The 16,448-nt window shown below is 33.8% G+C and overlaps 2 protein-coding genes and 1 long non-coding RNA gene across 8 annotated transcripts; all 3 read right to left on the bottom strand.

Moving 5' to 3' along the window:
- Positions 1-1,428: 1,428 nt before the first annotated feature.
- On the bottom strand, positions 1,429-3,666 carry LOC116123617 (MDIS1-interacting receptor like kinase 2-like). The gene is made up of 2 exons (XM_031409368.1): positions 2,087-3,666; positions 1,429-1,976 (listed from the first exon to the last, which is right to left on the bottom strand). The coding sequence occupies exons 1-2, from the start codon at positions 2,979-2,981 to the stop codon at positions 1,669-1,671; spliced, it is 1,203 nt and encodes a 400-aa protein (XP_031265228.1). The 5' UTR covers positions 2,982-3,666; the 3' UTR covers positions 1,429-1,668.
- LOC116123616 (probable leucine-rich repeat receptor-like protein kinase At1g35710) lies at positions 3,279-4,685 on the bottom strand. Its single transcript, XM_031409367.1, has one exon. It carries the CDS (start codon positions 4,683-4,685, stop codon positions 3,279-3,281), a length of 1,407 nt encoding a protein of 468 aa, XP_031265227.1.
- An 8,902-nt stretch (positions 4,686-13,587) lies between these two features.
- On the bottom strand, positions 13,588-16,150 carry LOC116123618. Of its 6 annotated transcripts, none has more exons than XR_004127064.1 (5): positions 15,962-16,116; positions 15,387-15,800; positions 15,014-15,244; positions 14,556-14,619; positions 13,588-13,979 (listed from the first exon to the last, which is right to left on the bottom strand). It is a non-coding gene; the product is annotated as an uncharacterized LOC116123618 (long non-coding RNA). The 6 variants fall into 6 exon arrangements; XR_004127065.1 differs by lacking the exons at positions 13,588-13,979; positions 14,556-14,619 and adding exons at positions 14,636-14,933; positions 16,136-16,150 and having other exon boundaries at positions 15,962-16,032; XR_004127063.1 differs by lacking the exon at positions 14,556-14,619 and having other exon boundaries at positions 15,962-16,115.
- Between the last annotated feature and the right edge of the window lie 298 nt (positions 16,151-16,448).

Here is a 16,448-nt window from a genome sequence, read left to right on the forward strand (position 1 = left end):
TGGTTGGGTTTGTCTGCTTGTCAACAATGTTTATTAGGATTTAAAATAAGCAATTTTATCAAAATTTGAGCTTCTCCCTTGAGTTCTTTTTGAACTTATTTAAAATGTTTAAATTTCAAAAATATCCTTATTTTGCTTTATAAATTTGACTTAATTTATTCTTGTATATTAAAGCTTTTATTGGTAAATTAATATTATAATTTTCTTTTACATTTTCCTAACCAAAGAACTAACAAATTTTTCATAAAAACCATATTTTCATAACCTCTACTTCAATAAGCTCTTCTTCTATGCTCTATTTGAATAAACCATACTAAATAGACCCATTATCTAGAATTGAAAACCAATAAATTGGGGAGTGACGAATGATGAATATTTATCTTCACTTATTTTCTAAAGTTTTCTACCTCAAGAATTGTGTTTGGCTAATGAGAAAGTGAAAGAAAACCATACGTCAATTATATCATGATTGATGGTGTTGTTTGCACCTAAAATTTCTCTTTACATTACCCCTTTTTTATAAATTATAATGTTGAAATAGCCTTACCTAAAATTCCTATTAAAGACTCTACCTCTTTTTCTAACTATTCTCCACGAAATGCATTTTTTTTTTTTTTTTTTTTTGAGATATTCATTTTAATTAGAAAATTTTTCTATTTTGAATGAAAAATTCATACATGAATACATATCAAAACGGTCAATTTGATGGTCAATTATTAAATTTTATTAATTTTTTAGGAATTGATTTTTCTAGTTCTTTTACTTTCTCTCTTAGAGCTATTTCCTATTTACTTGAGCACCACATTCGGGTCCAATTTTATCTCCTTTCTCATTGGACCCAAAACATAAAGAGAAATGAATTTTAGTGTTCATCATAACATCATTATTCCGTTATTAAGTACATATTAGTTATATTTCAAAGTATATTTTTTAACGTCACTTAACAATAAAAATATCATTTTAGAATAAATAATTTTTTTTCTTGCACATCTCTTTTTCTCATGTTCCAATTCAGACTTCTTAAAAATTGAAAGGAATTATTGTTTGTTTCAACATTTAACTTAATTTTAAATAATTTAACCTAAACTTATTGCTATGGTTTTAATTAGTTTGCAATTGGTAGCTGGTTTCAAGTTTTTATCTTCATTTTAAAGACTAACTTATGCTGAAATAATTGATAATGATTAGATTTGAATGTGGAAATGAGGTTCCACGTTGTAAACTCAGCAGGCATTATAATCCATTTGCCAGGTGCATGTATATATATTTTTCCTTAAACTTAGATAGTAAATTAGATACATTAAATTCTTTGGAGTGTATGGTATATGATATTTCATACATTTTAATATTTTTGTACAAGTTTTTTCAAGCAAGTTAAACATGTATTTCGTCTTGGAACTTTTTATTTTTGATGAAACCTCAACAGAATGAGGGAATTTTATTAAACAAAAAAGAAATCAAGTACACCTAAAGAGGGGGACGTAATGAGCCTTACCTCTTGACAGCATGCTAATACATAAAGATTAAAACGAAAACAAAATATGCATGCCTAAGAAACTAAATCCATACAATTAACCAAAAGAAAAATGACACATTATTTTATTCTGTTGCAAGCTTGAAGACATTCTACGCACAATCTATTGTCCTGGTTAGATTGTTTGAAGGCACCTAGGGAAGATCTGTTGCAGCTGAAAACATATGAGAAACCCTATTCATGGTTGGCCTGGATTTTGAATTGGAATTCAAGCAATCAATTGCTAGCTTTACGATTGCTATCAGTTGATCTTGAATAGTAGGTGGAGGAAGTGGAAGGCGTTCGTCCAAAACATTGTTCAACAAAAAGTTCTCCCAAGTGAAAGGAGAGGATAAAGTAGGAATGATATCACCCGGATGCTTTCCATTGATCACTTCCAATGCTAACACTCCAAAACTATATACATCACATTTTTCAGTTACCTTCATTGTGTAAGCAAGTTCTACAAAGTGAAAGACACATGATGAGATCATATTTCATAACTATATACATATTTATTTATTTACGTAAGTACCTAAACAATCATGACAATAAAAAATGAATTATATATACCTGGTGCAATATATCCATATGTGCCTGCAAGTTGTGTCCAATTGGATGAGTTTGGTTTAAGAAATTTGGCAATTCCAAAGTCTGAAACATGAGCTTCATATTCTGAATCCAACAACACATTTTTGCTCGATATGTCTCGATGAACTATTGGTGGGAAGCACTCGTGGTGTATGTAGGACAAGGCATTACACACACCTTTCAAAATATTTACTCTCTTACCCCAATCCAATTCTCTTGCTGTAGCTTCATTACTCAAGAATGTGGTCAAGCTACCTTTTTCAAGATACTCATAAACTAAAAAGGAGTCTTTAGAATGTACACAAAAACCAAAAAATTTCACAATATTTCGATGTCGTACCTCTGTCAATGCCCTTATTTCAGTTAAAAACTCTTTCTGGTCTTCTATCTCATCAGGCTGAAGGGAATGAAATTTCTTTATTGCCAAAATAATCCCTGATAGAAGTTGTGCTTTGTAAACACTTCCAAATCCACCTGTCCCAATGCAATACTTGGTATCAAAATTCTCTGTTGCACTCACGATTTCTTTGTACATTGCTTTTCCATCAAAAGTTAATACCGAAAGAATTTCATCCTTGTTCACACTTCTATGTTGTTTCGGTAACTCTTGCTTTTTTCTTCGGAAACAAAAGAACATTAAAGTCACCACAGTTAAAAGAACAAGTGCTCCTGAAACAACAAAGGAGATTACCAACCTCTTTCTTATGACACGTGTGTGTGATATGAGAGCCTTACAAGGTGTCAATGCACTAGCATTACCACACAATCCTTTATTCCCTTGTAATGCTTCAATAGGAGCATCTCGAAATGCTTTGTTGTTGGGAATTGGACCTTGTAACTCATTATAAGATATGTCAATACTTGACAAGCCATGCATATCTTCAAAACAACTTGGAATTAAACCAGAGAGGTTATTATAGGAAATATTTAGTTTCTCCAAACTCTTCAAATTACATATCTGAGACGGTATCTCTCCATTGAGTAAGTTATGACTCAAATCTAGTTCTGACAGTTGAAACAAATTCCCCAATTGGAATGGAATTTCGAGGTTAAACTGATTGTCTCTCAAATTCAAGTAGTGCAATTTTGACAAGCACCCTAAATCCCCAGGGATTGACTTGCTTAATCTATTTGTGGACAAGTCAAGGTACTCAAGTTCTTTGAGTAAGCCAACTTAATGAGGTATGCCTCCAGAAAGTTGATTCCCAGTTAAAATAAGCTTGTTAAGAGAAGTCAACTTTCCAAGTTCCACTGGAATCTCTCCAATTAAATGATTTGAAGAAAGATCAAGTTGATGTAGTTCGATTGAGTTCTGAATCTCAGGCAAGATGCTCCCAGTAATATTATTCGCCGAAATATTTAAAGTGCCTAACAGTGAGCACTTTCCCCAGGTAGGTGTGATTTCACCATAAAATTTGTTGTGGCTAAGATCTATCAACCTTAGATTTGGATAGATGCCAAAATCTTCAGAAATATTTCCAATGAAGTGGTTTTTGTTGAGGCGGACTCTGATTAAGCTTGTGCAATCTCTCAAATCTTTGGGGATACGGCCAAGCAAACGGTTCTCAGCAATGACAAAGTGCGTAAGTGATTTGCTTCGACAAATATTATGGGGAAGAGAACCAGTGAAGTAATTTTTAGACAACTCTAATTTAATCAACTTTGACAGATATCCAATTTCATGAGGGATTGAACCAAAAAAATTGTTATCCAAAAGATTCAAATATTTAATATTGCTCAAATTTCCAATGGAAGGAGGAATAGATCCACTGAATTGATTTATGCCCAAATCTAGACACCAAAGGGACTTCAAGTTCCTTATCTCTTCAAGAATGGCCCCAGAAAAGCTATTGTTCCCGAGGTATAAAATTTCTAAATTGCTCAAATTTCCAATGGAACGAGGAATAGAGCCACTCAGTTGATTTTTGGAAAACCGTAAATCCAAAAGGGACTTCAAGTTGCCTATCTCCTTGGGAATGGCACCAGAAAGGTGGTTGGTGTGGAGGCATAAAACCTTTAAGTTGCTCAAATTTCCAATGGAAGGAGGAATAGAGCCACTCAGTTGATTTTGGTCTAACTCTAGATCTGAAAGAGAGTCCAAGTTGCCTATCTCCTTGGGAATTGAGCCAGATAATTGATTAGCAGAAAGGTAAAGGACCTCTAGATTTGTTAGGTGACTGATTTGAGTGGGGATAAAACCAAAGAGTTCATTCAGGCTTAGATCAAGGAATGCAAGATTGGGAAATAATGAAAAAGATAGTTCATGAAGTGTACCTTTTAAATTTGTACTGGTCAGGTTAATACCAATGATACTTCTGGCATGGTTGCAAGAGATTCCAAACCACGTACATGGGCTTATTTGGGTTTTGAGGTGGGTAGAAGTATTTGTGGCATTCACAGATGAAAGAGTCCATGATGACAGAAGAGAAGGGCTCTGGTTTTGAAGGTGGGCTTTCCATTTGAGAAGAGCTAACGCTTCTTGAGTAGAACTGGAAGCAACATAAGGTGAACAATGTGACATAACAACGAACCAGATGAGGGAAACAAGTGAAAATACTCTATTCAAGGTTGACAACCCCATTGTTTCTTTAATTGTGTAATGCATAACTCGGAAACACATGATATATATAGGCAACTCATGGTAAATAACTTAAGTCCTTGAATAGTCTCCCTCTCTATTTTCACGCTCAGTAAGTAAAGATTTCTATAACTTCTTGATGTGGATACTAATATTGTTTGTCCTCTCTCATTGACTAATGCTTGTATGGTAAGAGTCATTAGACTGAAGTAAGACATCTTTGTCTTGTATTCATTTCAAAGGATAGAGGTGGATCTCTTCAACTTATCTACTAGATCCATTAATTTCTTCCTAAGCAAAATTACATCACTTTTTCTTAGTGGAAGAATAAGGTGTCCACATCATTGGGTAGATTGCAGAAAATTTGTGTAGAATTTCTTAACAAAATGACAAACTTGAAAAGCACCACCGACGTGTATCCCAATTTTGTTGAGAAATTCTACCCCATGATAAAAGTTGATGACCTGGTTCACACTCTAGTCAAGTTCTTGATCTCAATTTTTATTTTATTTTTTCTATATCTAACAAGAACTAAGATAGTGTTGAATTCCAATACACGTTTCTGATTTAAACTTAGCATCCTATGAAATAATTTTACCCAGTTATAAATAGAGCATCTACGGTCACCTAGCTTTGCAAACCTCGTTAACTTCTTTCTTTTTTTGAGTTTCTGGAAATACAGTGGCAATTTGAAAATAATATTGAAATCTGACAACATGCAAGAGTATAATGTGATGTTGAAATTCAATGCAATATATTTTCAAGTAGATTATATTTCAATCTACACCTATATACTAAACTAGCATATAATTTATATGAAGTAATTGTTTAATTCTACACGACATGGATAAGTGCAATTAAATTTAAGCATTGATTTGATTATTAATATATTTTTTACTAGAAAAACCATCAACTAGTTAAATCAATTGAATTGATTTCTCAAAAGTTTAATTTAATCCAATATCAAACTAGTTCTTTAAATATTTGATCTAATTTCATCTTCGTAACTTAGTAAACTCAAAAATAAATAAGTAAAAAAAGTTAGACTTAATTTGTAAGGTTTAATCAATTAATTCAAATGTTTGGAACATTACCTAATTATATATATGAGTTTTGTCAATTAAGTATAAAACGTGTTTGGATGAAAGAGATTGATCTAAACCTAACTAAAATATTGATTTTTGCCTTAAATCATTAATAAATCCCCCACTCTTTTCACGCTCAGAAAATAAAAATTTATTACACCTCTTGATGTTAATACTACCGTTGCTTGTCCTCTAGCATTGACAGATGCATGTATGCTCACACGTGTTAGAGTTGACATAAGCGTCCATCTTGCATTCATATCTAAAAGTAATATGTATGCATACGTCTATGCATGGCTGTGCTTAATAAGAAAACTTCAATTTTAAAAGACACAGGTGGACCAGTTCAAACTTAAGAAAGATCTAGCAGCTGTAATTGTTCACATACTGTAATTTACAAGAATTTCCTGTTGTCATTCCATGTCTGTTGTTTTGTTGAAATTTCACACATTATTTTTCTGCAACTTGCCCGGCCCCTTCATCATGTGAACACTAAGAAAATATCATGTTACGTTAAAGAACGTAGTTGACACTCTAGTCAAGGTCTTTGTCTTTAACTACTGAAAAAAAAACCTTGAAGATACATGTGAAACTTACAAGATATTGGTGCTTGAAAAGTCTCCATCTTCGTTTATTCCATGTCTGTTGTTTTGCTGAGATTTCACACATGAATTTTCTGTAACTTTCTCGACACCTTCATCATGTGGACACTAAAAAACTATGATGTTATGTTAAAGAATGGAATTCTGATAACGTACGTAATTGACACTTTAGTCAAGGTCTTTGTCTGAAAAAAGACCTTGAAGATTGCCCATTAAGTTACATCTTTTCTTTCAAGTTCTTTCACTTGAGCTTCTGTGTGCTTACTGCTACTTCCTTTTACTTAGAACTAAATTTGGGCCAACTTTATTGCCTCGTCTTTGGACCTGATTTTGGTATTTTTTATTAGAGGGGAAAAGTAAATGTATGATATTGTTAAATGCTACAAGTTTCATTGTTTCACTAAAATTATACTCTTGTAATTACCAATGATAATAATGATAATAAGTGGTAGAGTTAAATTTGGAGGGGTTAAACTACAAATTTTAATAAATAAATAAATCGTCAAAATATAAATTTTAACGGGTGAAAAGATATTATTACGTATGAATTTGAAATTTTTTTGTAAAACTTGGACGGGTAGCTTCACCTATATGATAATAATGAAAAATAAGATGAACTTATAATAATATACAACATTGACATAACATGTTCAAGCATCGAGTAATTTTACATATCCCCAGATTGAATAAAGCAGAATAAATACGCCTAGTTTGAGAATGGATGGCCTTGTTAAAAAATTACACTAACATAGAAATATTATTACAAAACGTCTTCAAACCAAGCTGAAGAAGCATCTTCAGTCATGAAATTTTATGGCAGACAGGCCTTAAAAGGACGAAAAATCTATAATTATATAGTTCATCTAACATAAATTAAACTCTAGAACATTATGTAAAACCGAAGAACTCCCACATGGGTTCAGAGATATGGTCTTAGAATTGAGTGGACAAAGATCCTCCATCGATGTAAGGTCTCTTGTGCACTATGAATTGATAGAGTATAGATCATGTGCAGACGTGGTGGAAGATCCAAACCACGTTTTATCTGAAGAAATGTTTGGGCGGTTGAGCTTCCTCTTGAATTCTGGTCGAGTTGTTGTAATGTCAGATGCATGTATGCACTGACGTATTAGACTTGACTTAAAAGCGTCTCTAGCTTGCATTCATTCCTTATTTAACAATGTAATTTGAAAAACACAAAGGTGGACCACTTCAATTTTCTAACTGTACATAGCAACTCTAATTAGATAATTAATAGCTCACATAGTATCGACAGGTGAATGGAGTCTGATGGAAATAGATGTTGATCTGAAGGTGACGACTCTAACGTTCATCGTATGGTGAATGTAACTCCATACATATGTGTATGGTCAAGATCTTGTTACTTGCAAGACATTGGTGCTTGAAAAGTCTTCAATTCCAATTTTTTGTTTTGTGGAGAAATTCTAAACATAAATTTTATGAAATTGCCCCTTGATCACGTGGATAATTAATATGCCGTGGTTGACACCTACTCAAGGTCTTTGCAGAGTAGGACATTTAATTAAACACTATATCGTAATTGACACTCTAGTTAAGGTCTTTGTTTTATAGTGAAATCTCATTCTAAAACCTATATCAAGTAACACTCTTGTAAGAATTTAGAAAAAGAAAAGACGTCTATAGCGTTAAGTTATCAAACCAAGCTGAAGAAGCATCTTCAGTCATGGAAATTTTTGGCAGACAGACCTTAGAGGACATAAAATCTACAATTATCTAGAATTGTCCTCATGCTTGCATTGTAATCAGTTATAATGTTTAAAATATCGTGAATGCAACTCCACATATACATTAGGGGTGGAAAAAAAAGACCGAAAACCGAACCGAACCGAAAACCGGACCGAAAACCGAACCGAAAATTCGGTTTTTCTAAAATCTGGTTCGGTTTTCGGTTTAAAAAATTCATAAACCTATTAATCGGTTCTTTTTTCGGTTTATATGTATTTTTAAACCGGTTAACCGAAACCGAAATATAAAACCGGTCTCAAAAATAAATAATACATATTATTATAATTAAGCCCACCGCCACTTTCTCTTTCATCTATCTTTTCCATCATTTTCAATCTTCTCCTCACTTTTCTCTTTCATCTTTCTCCGTCACTTCTCTCTTTCAACTTCCTTTTTCATCATCATCTTCTCCTTTACTTTTCTCTTTCGTTTTCATCTTCTTCTTCTCCCTTTATTCTTTTCACTTTTCACCTTTTTTTTCGTCTTCTTCTCCATCTCTTCTCCTTCAGTTTTCTCAGTCTCAGTTCTTTTCACTTTTCACCTTTTTTTCGTCTTCTTCTCCATCTCTTCTCCTTCAGTTTTCTCAGTCTCATTCTCTCTTAGTCTCTGTCTCTCACTCTCACTCTCTGCCTCTCACTCTCTGTCAGACTCTCATTGTCTCTTCTTTTTTCAGATCTGCGTTCTCACGTCGTCGTCGCTCAGTCGCAGTCGCCGTCGTCGTCTGTTGCCGGTGGGTTTTCAGATCTGTGTTGTCACGTTTTCAGATCTGGGGTTTGACATTGAAGATTTTGGTTTTAATTCTTGTATATGTACTGATGGCTGTGTATTTGTTAGTTAGAACTTAGAATGAATGATTTAGAACTACAAGTTTTTTGTGTTACTTCATCAATCAATGAATAATGATTTTGGAGTTGAGAATCAATTGTTATTTGGTTAGAAATGACTCAGTTGTTTGATTTTGGATCTTGGTGTTTCAAGTTTCAACGTTATTAAACCTGGAAAAAAAAAATAAAAGGGACTGAATTGGGCCAAAAAATGCAGCCCATAATGGTGACCGAATTGGGCCGAAAAAGGCAGCCCATCATAAATTTTAATTAACCGGTTTAAAAACCGGTTAACCGATTAACCGAACCGAATTTTCGGTTCGGTTTATAACCGAAATCGGACCGGTTTCTAACCGAAATCGGACCGGTTTCGGTTCAATTTATTTTTAAAACCGAAAACCGGTTCGGTTCAAACAACAGGTTAACCGGTCCGGTTAACCGGATTTTTCCACCCCTAATATACATATGTGTATGGTCAGGCTCTTGTAACGTACAAGACTTGGTGCTTGAAAAGTCTCCAATTTCAGGTTTGTTGTTTTGTTGAGAAATTCTACACATAAATTTTCAGCTGCTTGCCCCCTTGATCATGTCACCTTGTGGACACTAATTTTGTCTCTTCTTCCGCTAAGAACATGATGTTATGTTAAGCAATGAAATTCTAATAACGTAGTTGACACTCTAGTTAAAGTCTTTGTCATCATGATTATGATGAATATTGAATATTGATGTTGTAATTGAAAGAGGAAGAGAAAGAAACAATTCTTGTCTATAATTATAATGAAAATCAACCTTCTTTAAAATTAATGAACATGATATTATGCATGATTGGAGGATGAGAACTGAGAATTCATCAACTAAAGAATCTCTTAGTCAAGTGTTTCTCGTTTTGATAGAATTGTCCTCACGCTTGCATTGTAATCAATTATAATGTTTAAAATATCGTGAATGCAACTCCACATATACATATCTGTATAATCGGGCTCTTGTAACGTACAAGACTTGGTGCTTGAAAAGTCTCCAATTCCAGGTTTGTTGTTTGTTGAGAAATTCTACACATAAATTTTCAGCTACTTGCCCCCTTGATCATGTCACCATGTGGACACTAGTTTCGCCTTTTCTTCTGCTAAGAAAATGATGTTATGTTAAGCAATGAAATTCTAATAATGTAATTGACACTCTAGTCAAAGTCTTTGTCTTTTAGGGTTAAGATTTTCCTCTTATGTGAGTAGTTCTGCTTCTATAACAAATGTTCGTCACTTAGCTCCCTTTCTCTTAAATCTTTACCATCTTTACAAATCAAGTAATTATAATTTAAGCTTTAAGTACTGAAAAAAGACCTTGAAGACTGCACATTATGTTACATCTTTCTTTCTTCAAGTTCTTTGTCTTCTCACTTGAGCTTCCGTGCTACTTCCTTAGAGCCAAATTTGGGCAAACTTTGGCTCCGTTTGGTTGCCAATTGGGAATACTACTTTTAGTATTCCCAAAAAAGTTAAACAGTAAAATATCTAAAAACTTTGATTTTTGGAAATACTACTCCCAATATTATTCAACTTTTTTTAAACCCCTTAAATTTTATAATTTAATTAAATACCCCTAAATATTTTTTTAAAAATTACAAAAACACCCCAGTAATTCATATTTACCAGATTTCGGCCACCACTGCCAGAAAATGGCCGGAATCTGTTAGGATGGCGCACTACCGGCTGAATCTAGCCAGTAGTACGCCGATCATGGATCTGACCGGAAAAGGCCAGATCTAAGGCCAAAGATCTGGTCGTTGACAGCTAGATCTTTGGCCGTAACAGTTTATAACGACGGCCAACAAACGGTTGTCGTTGACCATCAACGACGACCGTTTGTTGGTCATCGTTGACGAGAAAATATGGCCAAATCTGGCCGTAGATCTGGCCTTTGTCGGCCAGATCCACCGTGGATCTGGCCGGCAAAGGCCATATCGGCGCATGACCGGCAAGATCCAGCTGTTTATGTGCCAATACGGTGAACCCGGCCACCCTCCGGTGGTGGTGGCCGGCTGTCCGTATTTGACATTGGGTTGAGGGTGTTTTTGTTAACTTTTAAGATTTTATTATAGGGGGTATTTTGTAAATAAACTAATATAGGGGGTATTTTATTAATTTATAAATCCTACATCGTAATACCCGCCCAATTCAACTTTTTTTTAACTTTTTTCAGAAAACTTTTCCCAAAAACACCCAATTGTGAACCAAACGGAGCCTTTATTTCCTTTCATTTGGACCAAATTTTGGTTTTTATAATCACGCGGTGGGGAAATCATAAATAAAATATGGGTCATGATTTTTAGTTCTAACCTTTTCTTTTAATAGTCTCCCATTTTAACTTTTTTTTTAAAAAAAAAAAAACTTTTGACAGGTTTAATTTAAATTAAATTACTATAAAGAACACTATACGTTTTAACATGTTTTAATTGCTCACTCCAGTAATTAAATAGACCAATTTTAATTCCTTCTTAGATTTTTATATCTCATGTTCAAATTTACAAGAAATGATTTTTAGGTTTGAATTTCAAATTTATTAAGTATTAAATTATATATATATATATTCTTTATTAGTTTACATTTTAGGACTATTTTCTTATTTCTATTTCTTTTTTTTATGAAATCATATTTTTTATATATAATAAAAATTTTGTAATATCTCTCATTACTTGAGAAGGAGAGGTGAAGACTAATTAAATATCTTGTGGGCTTCTAAGTTATTAAAAAACAGTTTGGAAACATTTTGGGTTGAAGCCTAGAAACAAAAGCTTTTGTACTTTTAGAATAACAAATGTATAATTTATATTTACTAGGGGGTAAATTAAAATTTAATCGAAATTTATTCTCATCTTATTTCCATATGTAAAACCCAATTATTGGAATGAATTATTAAAAAAAAATAAGATTCTTTTTCTATCAAAAAAAAATAAAATAAAATCAATTTTAAAATTTAAATATTATTTGAATTTTTCGAAGAATTTGATGGAAGTCTATATTGATCTTGGTATTAAGTGAGATTTCAAGAGAAAATTTATAACATAAATGTGGTGTAATTAATAAGGAGAATATCAGAACACTAACAAGTTAAATGATGGAAGTCTATAATCTTGGTATTAGGTTTCAATGTTTCTTTACAATGATAAATGCATTAGCGACATATTAGTCAGAATCCAAAAATCCCAGCTATGATGGTTCACAATCGCAATATAAATATTAATTAGGACCAAAAAAAAAAAAAATCTATAATGATTCTGTAGTTCATCATATGTAAATTGAGCTCAAGAACTATCATGTAAAATCAAAGAACTCTCACTAGGGTTCAAAGATACGGTCTCAAGATTGAGTAGACAGAGATCTTCCGTTGATGTAAGGTTTCTTATGCACTCTGAATCGATAAGAGTAGAACCAAAACAATTCAATACGGCTCCATGTCTAGCACCTTCATACATGATATTGTTTATAGTCACATTTGGGCCCCCACAATTAATATGGAGTGATTGATAATTTGGAACATATATAATGCAATCATTAGTATCAGTATAATATATTTTTCCAAGTGCATGATCAAAACTGTCGGATTTTGACCAGAAATAAAAGAGCATACAGAGTAATACTTTAGTAAGATATAGATGAAATCTCATTCTAAAATCTATACAACAAAAGATCATATTTTGTTAAGCTTAACTATCTTAAATCATTGTAATATTTGTTGAAGTATGAATCTTTTGGTAGAAGTTGAAGATGCCTGGCTTAAAAAATGTAATGTTGCGGCAAGAAGATGGCAAGCATGAAGTTGAAGACCGACCCCTGCAGCAATAAAAATGGTTGCTGCAGCGATAGGAGTTTGTTCAGACAGCAGTCGTTTTTCAGTTAAGTTCAGATTAGAGGTGATGTGTAGACCTTATTAACAACCGCATTTGAATATTAACAAATGTGGCTGTCAATAAAAGCTCTGCACGGTATGGACTTTGGTATGGACATGGCAGAAGCATGAAATAGACACAATACAAGTAAGGCACCACATAATTACTATAGCAGCATGCTTTAGCTTTCATGCCTTGTAGGCACTACTGGAGCCGAAGAATGACGCCAGAAATTGTACTGCAGTTTGTCGTTGTAGGCTCGCCGTAACTGTAACTTTCCGATGCCACCCACCAGCGCCATTCTACATTAATAGAACACGTCGTAGTTGGAGTCATTTCAGGGTGGATGTAATCGGCTATCCAATAAAATATTATGGCTTATGTAATCTGCATTGACCAAATCCAACACACGTTGCACCGCTCCAAAGCTGCAAACATTACTTGTTCCAACACAGAGATCGCTGAAATAGTGCAATAACGCTGCCGTAGCGTCGTTTTTTGCCATTCTTAAATATTGAAAACAACACAGAGGTCACTAGAGTAGTGCAACGACGCTACAATTCTAAAATCGTGAAAACGACAAGGAGGTCACGGGAATATTGGAAGGTTTGCACGGTTTTGTGGGAATATACGACACGAAGATCTCTATGTCATCTTGACTTCTTGCGTCCAGGTTTTGATTTATTAACAACCACATTTGAATGTTAATTATACAGTATTTGAGTATATATTAGCAACCTCGTCTGAGCAAAAAGATGCTTCTAATAGATGTCTGGATTCTGTATTTGAGCTGCAAGAACAAATTATACCAGCAATCATATTACATAGACAATACTACATACAAGGGAAACAAAAAAACTAAGCGTAAATTCACATGAAACTCAAATCTACCCAAGAAGACTTCTCCTTACCACAATGTTCAACTCACATTACTTGTTGCAAGTGAGTTTTTTGCCACCTTCACAAGAACCTTTTCACTTCTTGGGAGCAAGATGAAACCTTCGTCAATGAAACTTTCTGATTCAGGCCAGATTCCAATCTCTAAAACTCCAACTATAACATCTCTTTCAACATTGGGATTTCTTTTAACAGATTCACCAAAACCCACAAAGTCCCTTCATGCTTGCAACTTCTAACTATGAAACAAAAAGCATATTTGAGACCATAGCAAACAAAAGAAAGCAAAAGAAGTTCCTAATGTGAATACAAAGAGAGGCAAGAATAGATAGTATCATCATATGGTATATATGCAATTGAAAAATGGAAACACAGTTCTTTATTGAGAGTTAACAGGATATTGATTCGAACTAACATAGAGCTCATAATGAAACTAGATAGGAACCTATTCCAATAAGATAAACATTGCAGTTAAGCATCTATAGATTTAAACATTGAAGACCAAAGACTAAAGACTGATACATACTTTGATCATGAGCTCAATGGCAGGTTTAGACTCACCACCACACAAACAATGCGTGAGACAAAGAGCAGATAAAACTATTGGAAAGTCAAACAAAACATGCATATGTTAACTTAAGCTTATAAATATGTTTTCTAGGTGCTGAATGCTATGAACCTCCAATACCTTATGGCTGGTACTATCACCAAGTGCAAACAGCTAATAGTAACTAAGTTGACGTTGCTGTGCAGCACAAAGAGTCAGGCAATGTCAGGCAAGTAATTAACCACTACAACCAATTTACAAAACTGACCTATCAATGCCTGCAGCTTCAAGATCAAACCAATTCGCAAGCCAAAAGGAGCTTCAGATAATTTCTAGAAACAATGTTTCATACTATCATGAACAACTTATTGTTAAAAAAATCATATGATAAAAAGCTTCATATAATTTCTACAAACACATGGTCGACACTACATTGTAACACCAGCGCTGATAAGAATTAAAAACAACCCAACAGCTTGGCAATTTCCTTCGTCTACTGAACATAATGTTCCAGTTGTTAAATAAAACAACTAAAAATAAATTAAATAAATAAATAACAGTGGTTTGATATTATCCAGAAAAACCTTTGATGCCGGTTTCTTCCCACCAAACGAATTCTGAAAAATAAATGGCCTCTTCGGCCTACCTATCACATAAATAAAAACAAACATAAGGCATAAAAATAAAAATAAATAAACAAGTAAAATAACTTTCTACTGAACTTACCAAATCAAGATATTCACGGAGGTTTTGGCACAATAGTCTTCGAGACTCTCGTGAAAGAAGCAGAAAACAAAATCCTTCCTCACTAAACCATCACTTCTCCCACCACGGTAGATTCCATCTTCTTTCTCTATAATTGCTCTGATTTTAATTTTATTACTGTCCACAGTGAAACGGAGAATCTCCTTCTGTTGAAATCCCTCCGTCCACAGGAACTTTCCGTCAGCCGTTAACCTAAAACATACAACCGTGCCGTTAATAAGAACACAGTCGGACAATTTCTCATTGAAAGAACACGGTACATAAAGAAACCACATTGAAGATAAACAATAATGCAAAGGAGAGTAAAAAAAAAAAAGCCTCAAAATGCACTTACTGGAACCGGAGAACTGTTGTGGCGAGTAAAATTGAGAGAAACTAAGCGAAGGTTGCCGGGTCGGGAAATTTCAGTCGGTAACCGTTGGAAAGGGTTGATTCATGTCGGATTCACTTGATTCAGGCTAAGATTGAAGGGGAGAACCGGAGAAATGAAAGAGACCGGATTAGAGAGATAGGGAATTAGATACGGGTGAGAAATGGGTCTTTTATGTCTTCAACTTTTTTCTTATTTAAATTTGATAATATTCTTATTTGGACGCAGGGTAGGTGTTAGGATTCAGCCAATAGAGCATCCAAACACAGATACACGATGCCATGCCAAACCGCGAAATCCTCACACACCTGGAACTCCCGTTCCATCTTGTGTAACGCTTCTAAGGAACGACCGTTGCTGAAGGCACATGAACAGTACCTTAAGCAATTCAACATACGGGGGTTAGAAATCTATTAATGAGAAGACACATAACAAACACAATTATGAAGAAAAGTAGTAATTATATAAAGATCTCAAAACAAATAATGGGGTACACCCTTCCCGAAAAGTGTTAACCAGAGATGATAAATTGTTCTTACATTTCTTCTAGATAGGGAAGGTTCACCAACTCCAGTGGAAGCCTACCTTGAAGACTCAAAATTCGAGCTTTCTGCAGTTCAAGGAGGAAAAATTAGCAAGAATAGGTACAATTTGAAATTGAACTCTCTTCAATTATCGCCTACTTACTGTAAAAGTAAACTACGATGTCCTACCTGCATCCATATCCAAAGTGAAACTTTAAAGACTAATCCTAGCCTTACTGACTCTCCCTACTCACTTCTCTTATTCACCTTTGTAAATATAAAGCATAATAAGGATACCATAAGTATAATACGAATATCATATGTCATTTTAACAAAAGTGAGTAAGAGCATCTCCAATGGTGTTCTTTATTTTGAAGAGCATCTTTTATATAAATAAAGAGCATCATCATTAATTTTTAAATATAAAGAATATAATTTTTATTTAAATCCAATAAACTCTTTAAATTGAATGAAGATGCTTTTTATTTTTAAAAGAGAGACT

Source organism: Pistacia vera, unplaced genomic scaffold (genome assembly GCF_008641045.1).
Source record: "Pistacia vera cultivar Batoury unplaced genomic scaffold, PisVer_v2 Contig1434, whole genome shotgun sequence".
NCBI classification, from domain to species: Eukaryota; Viridiplantae; Streptophyta; class Magnoliopsida; order Sapindales; family Anacardiaceae; genus Pistacia; species Pistacia vera.

Excerpts from the sequence above, each read along its gene's own strand:
- LOC116123617 (XM_031409368.1), bottom strand. The coding sequence starts at position 2,981 with ATGCATGGCTTGTCAAGTATTGACATATCTTATAATGAGTTACAAGGT. Across the intron at positions 1,977-2,086 it reads ATATGGATATATTGCACCAG|AACTTGCTTACACAATGAAG; the intron begins GTATATATAATT and ends TTCACTTTGTAG.
- LOC116123616 (XM_031409367.1), bottom strand. The coding sequence starts at position 4,685 with ATGGGGTTGTCAACCTTGAATAGAGTATTTTCACTTGTTTCCCTCATC.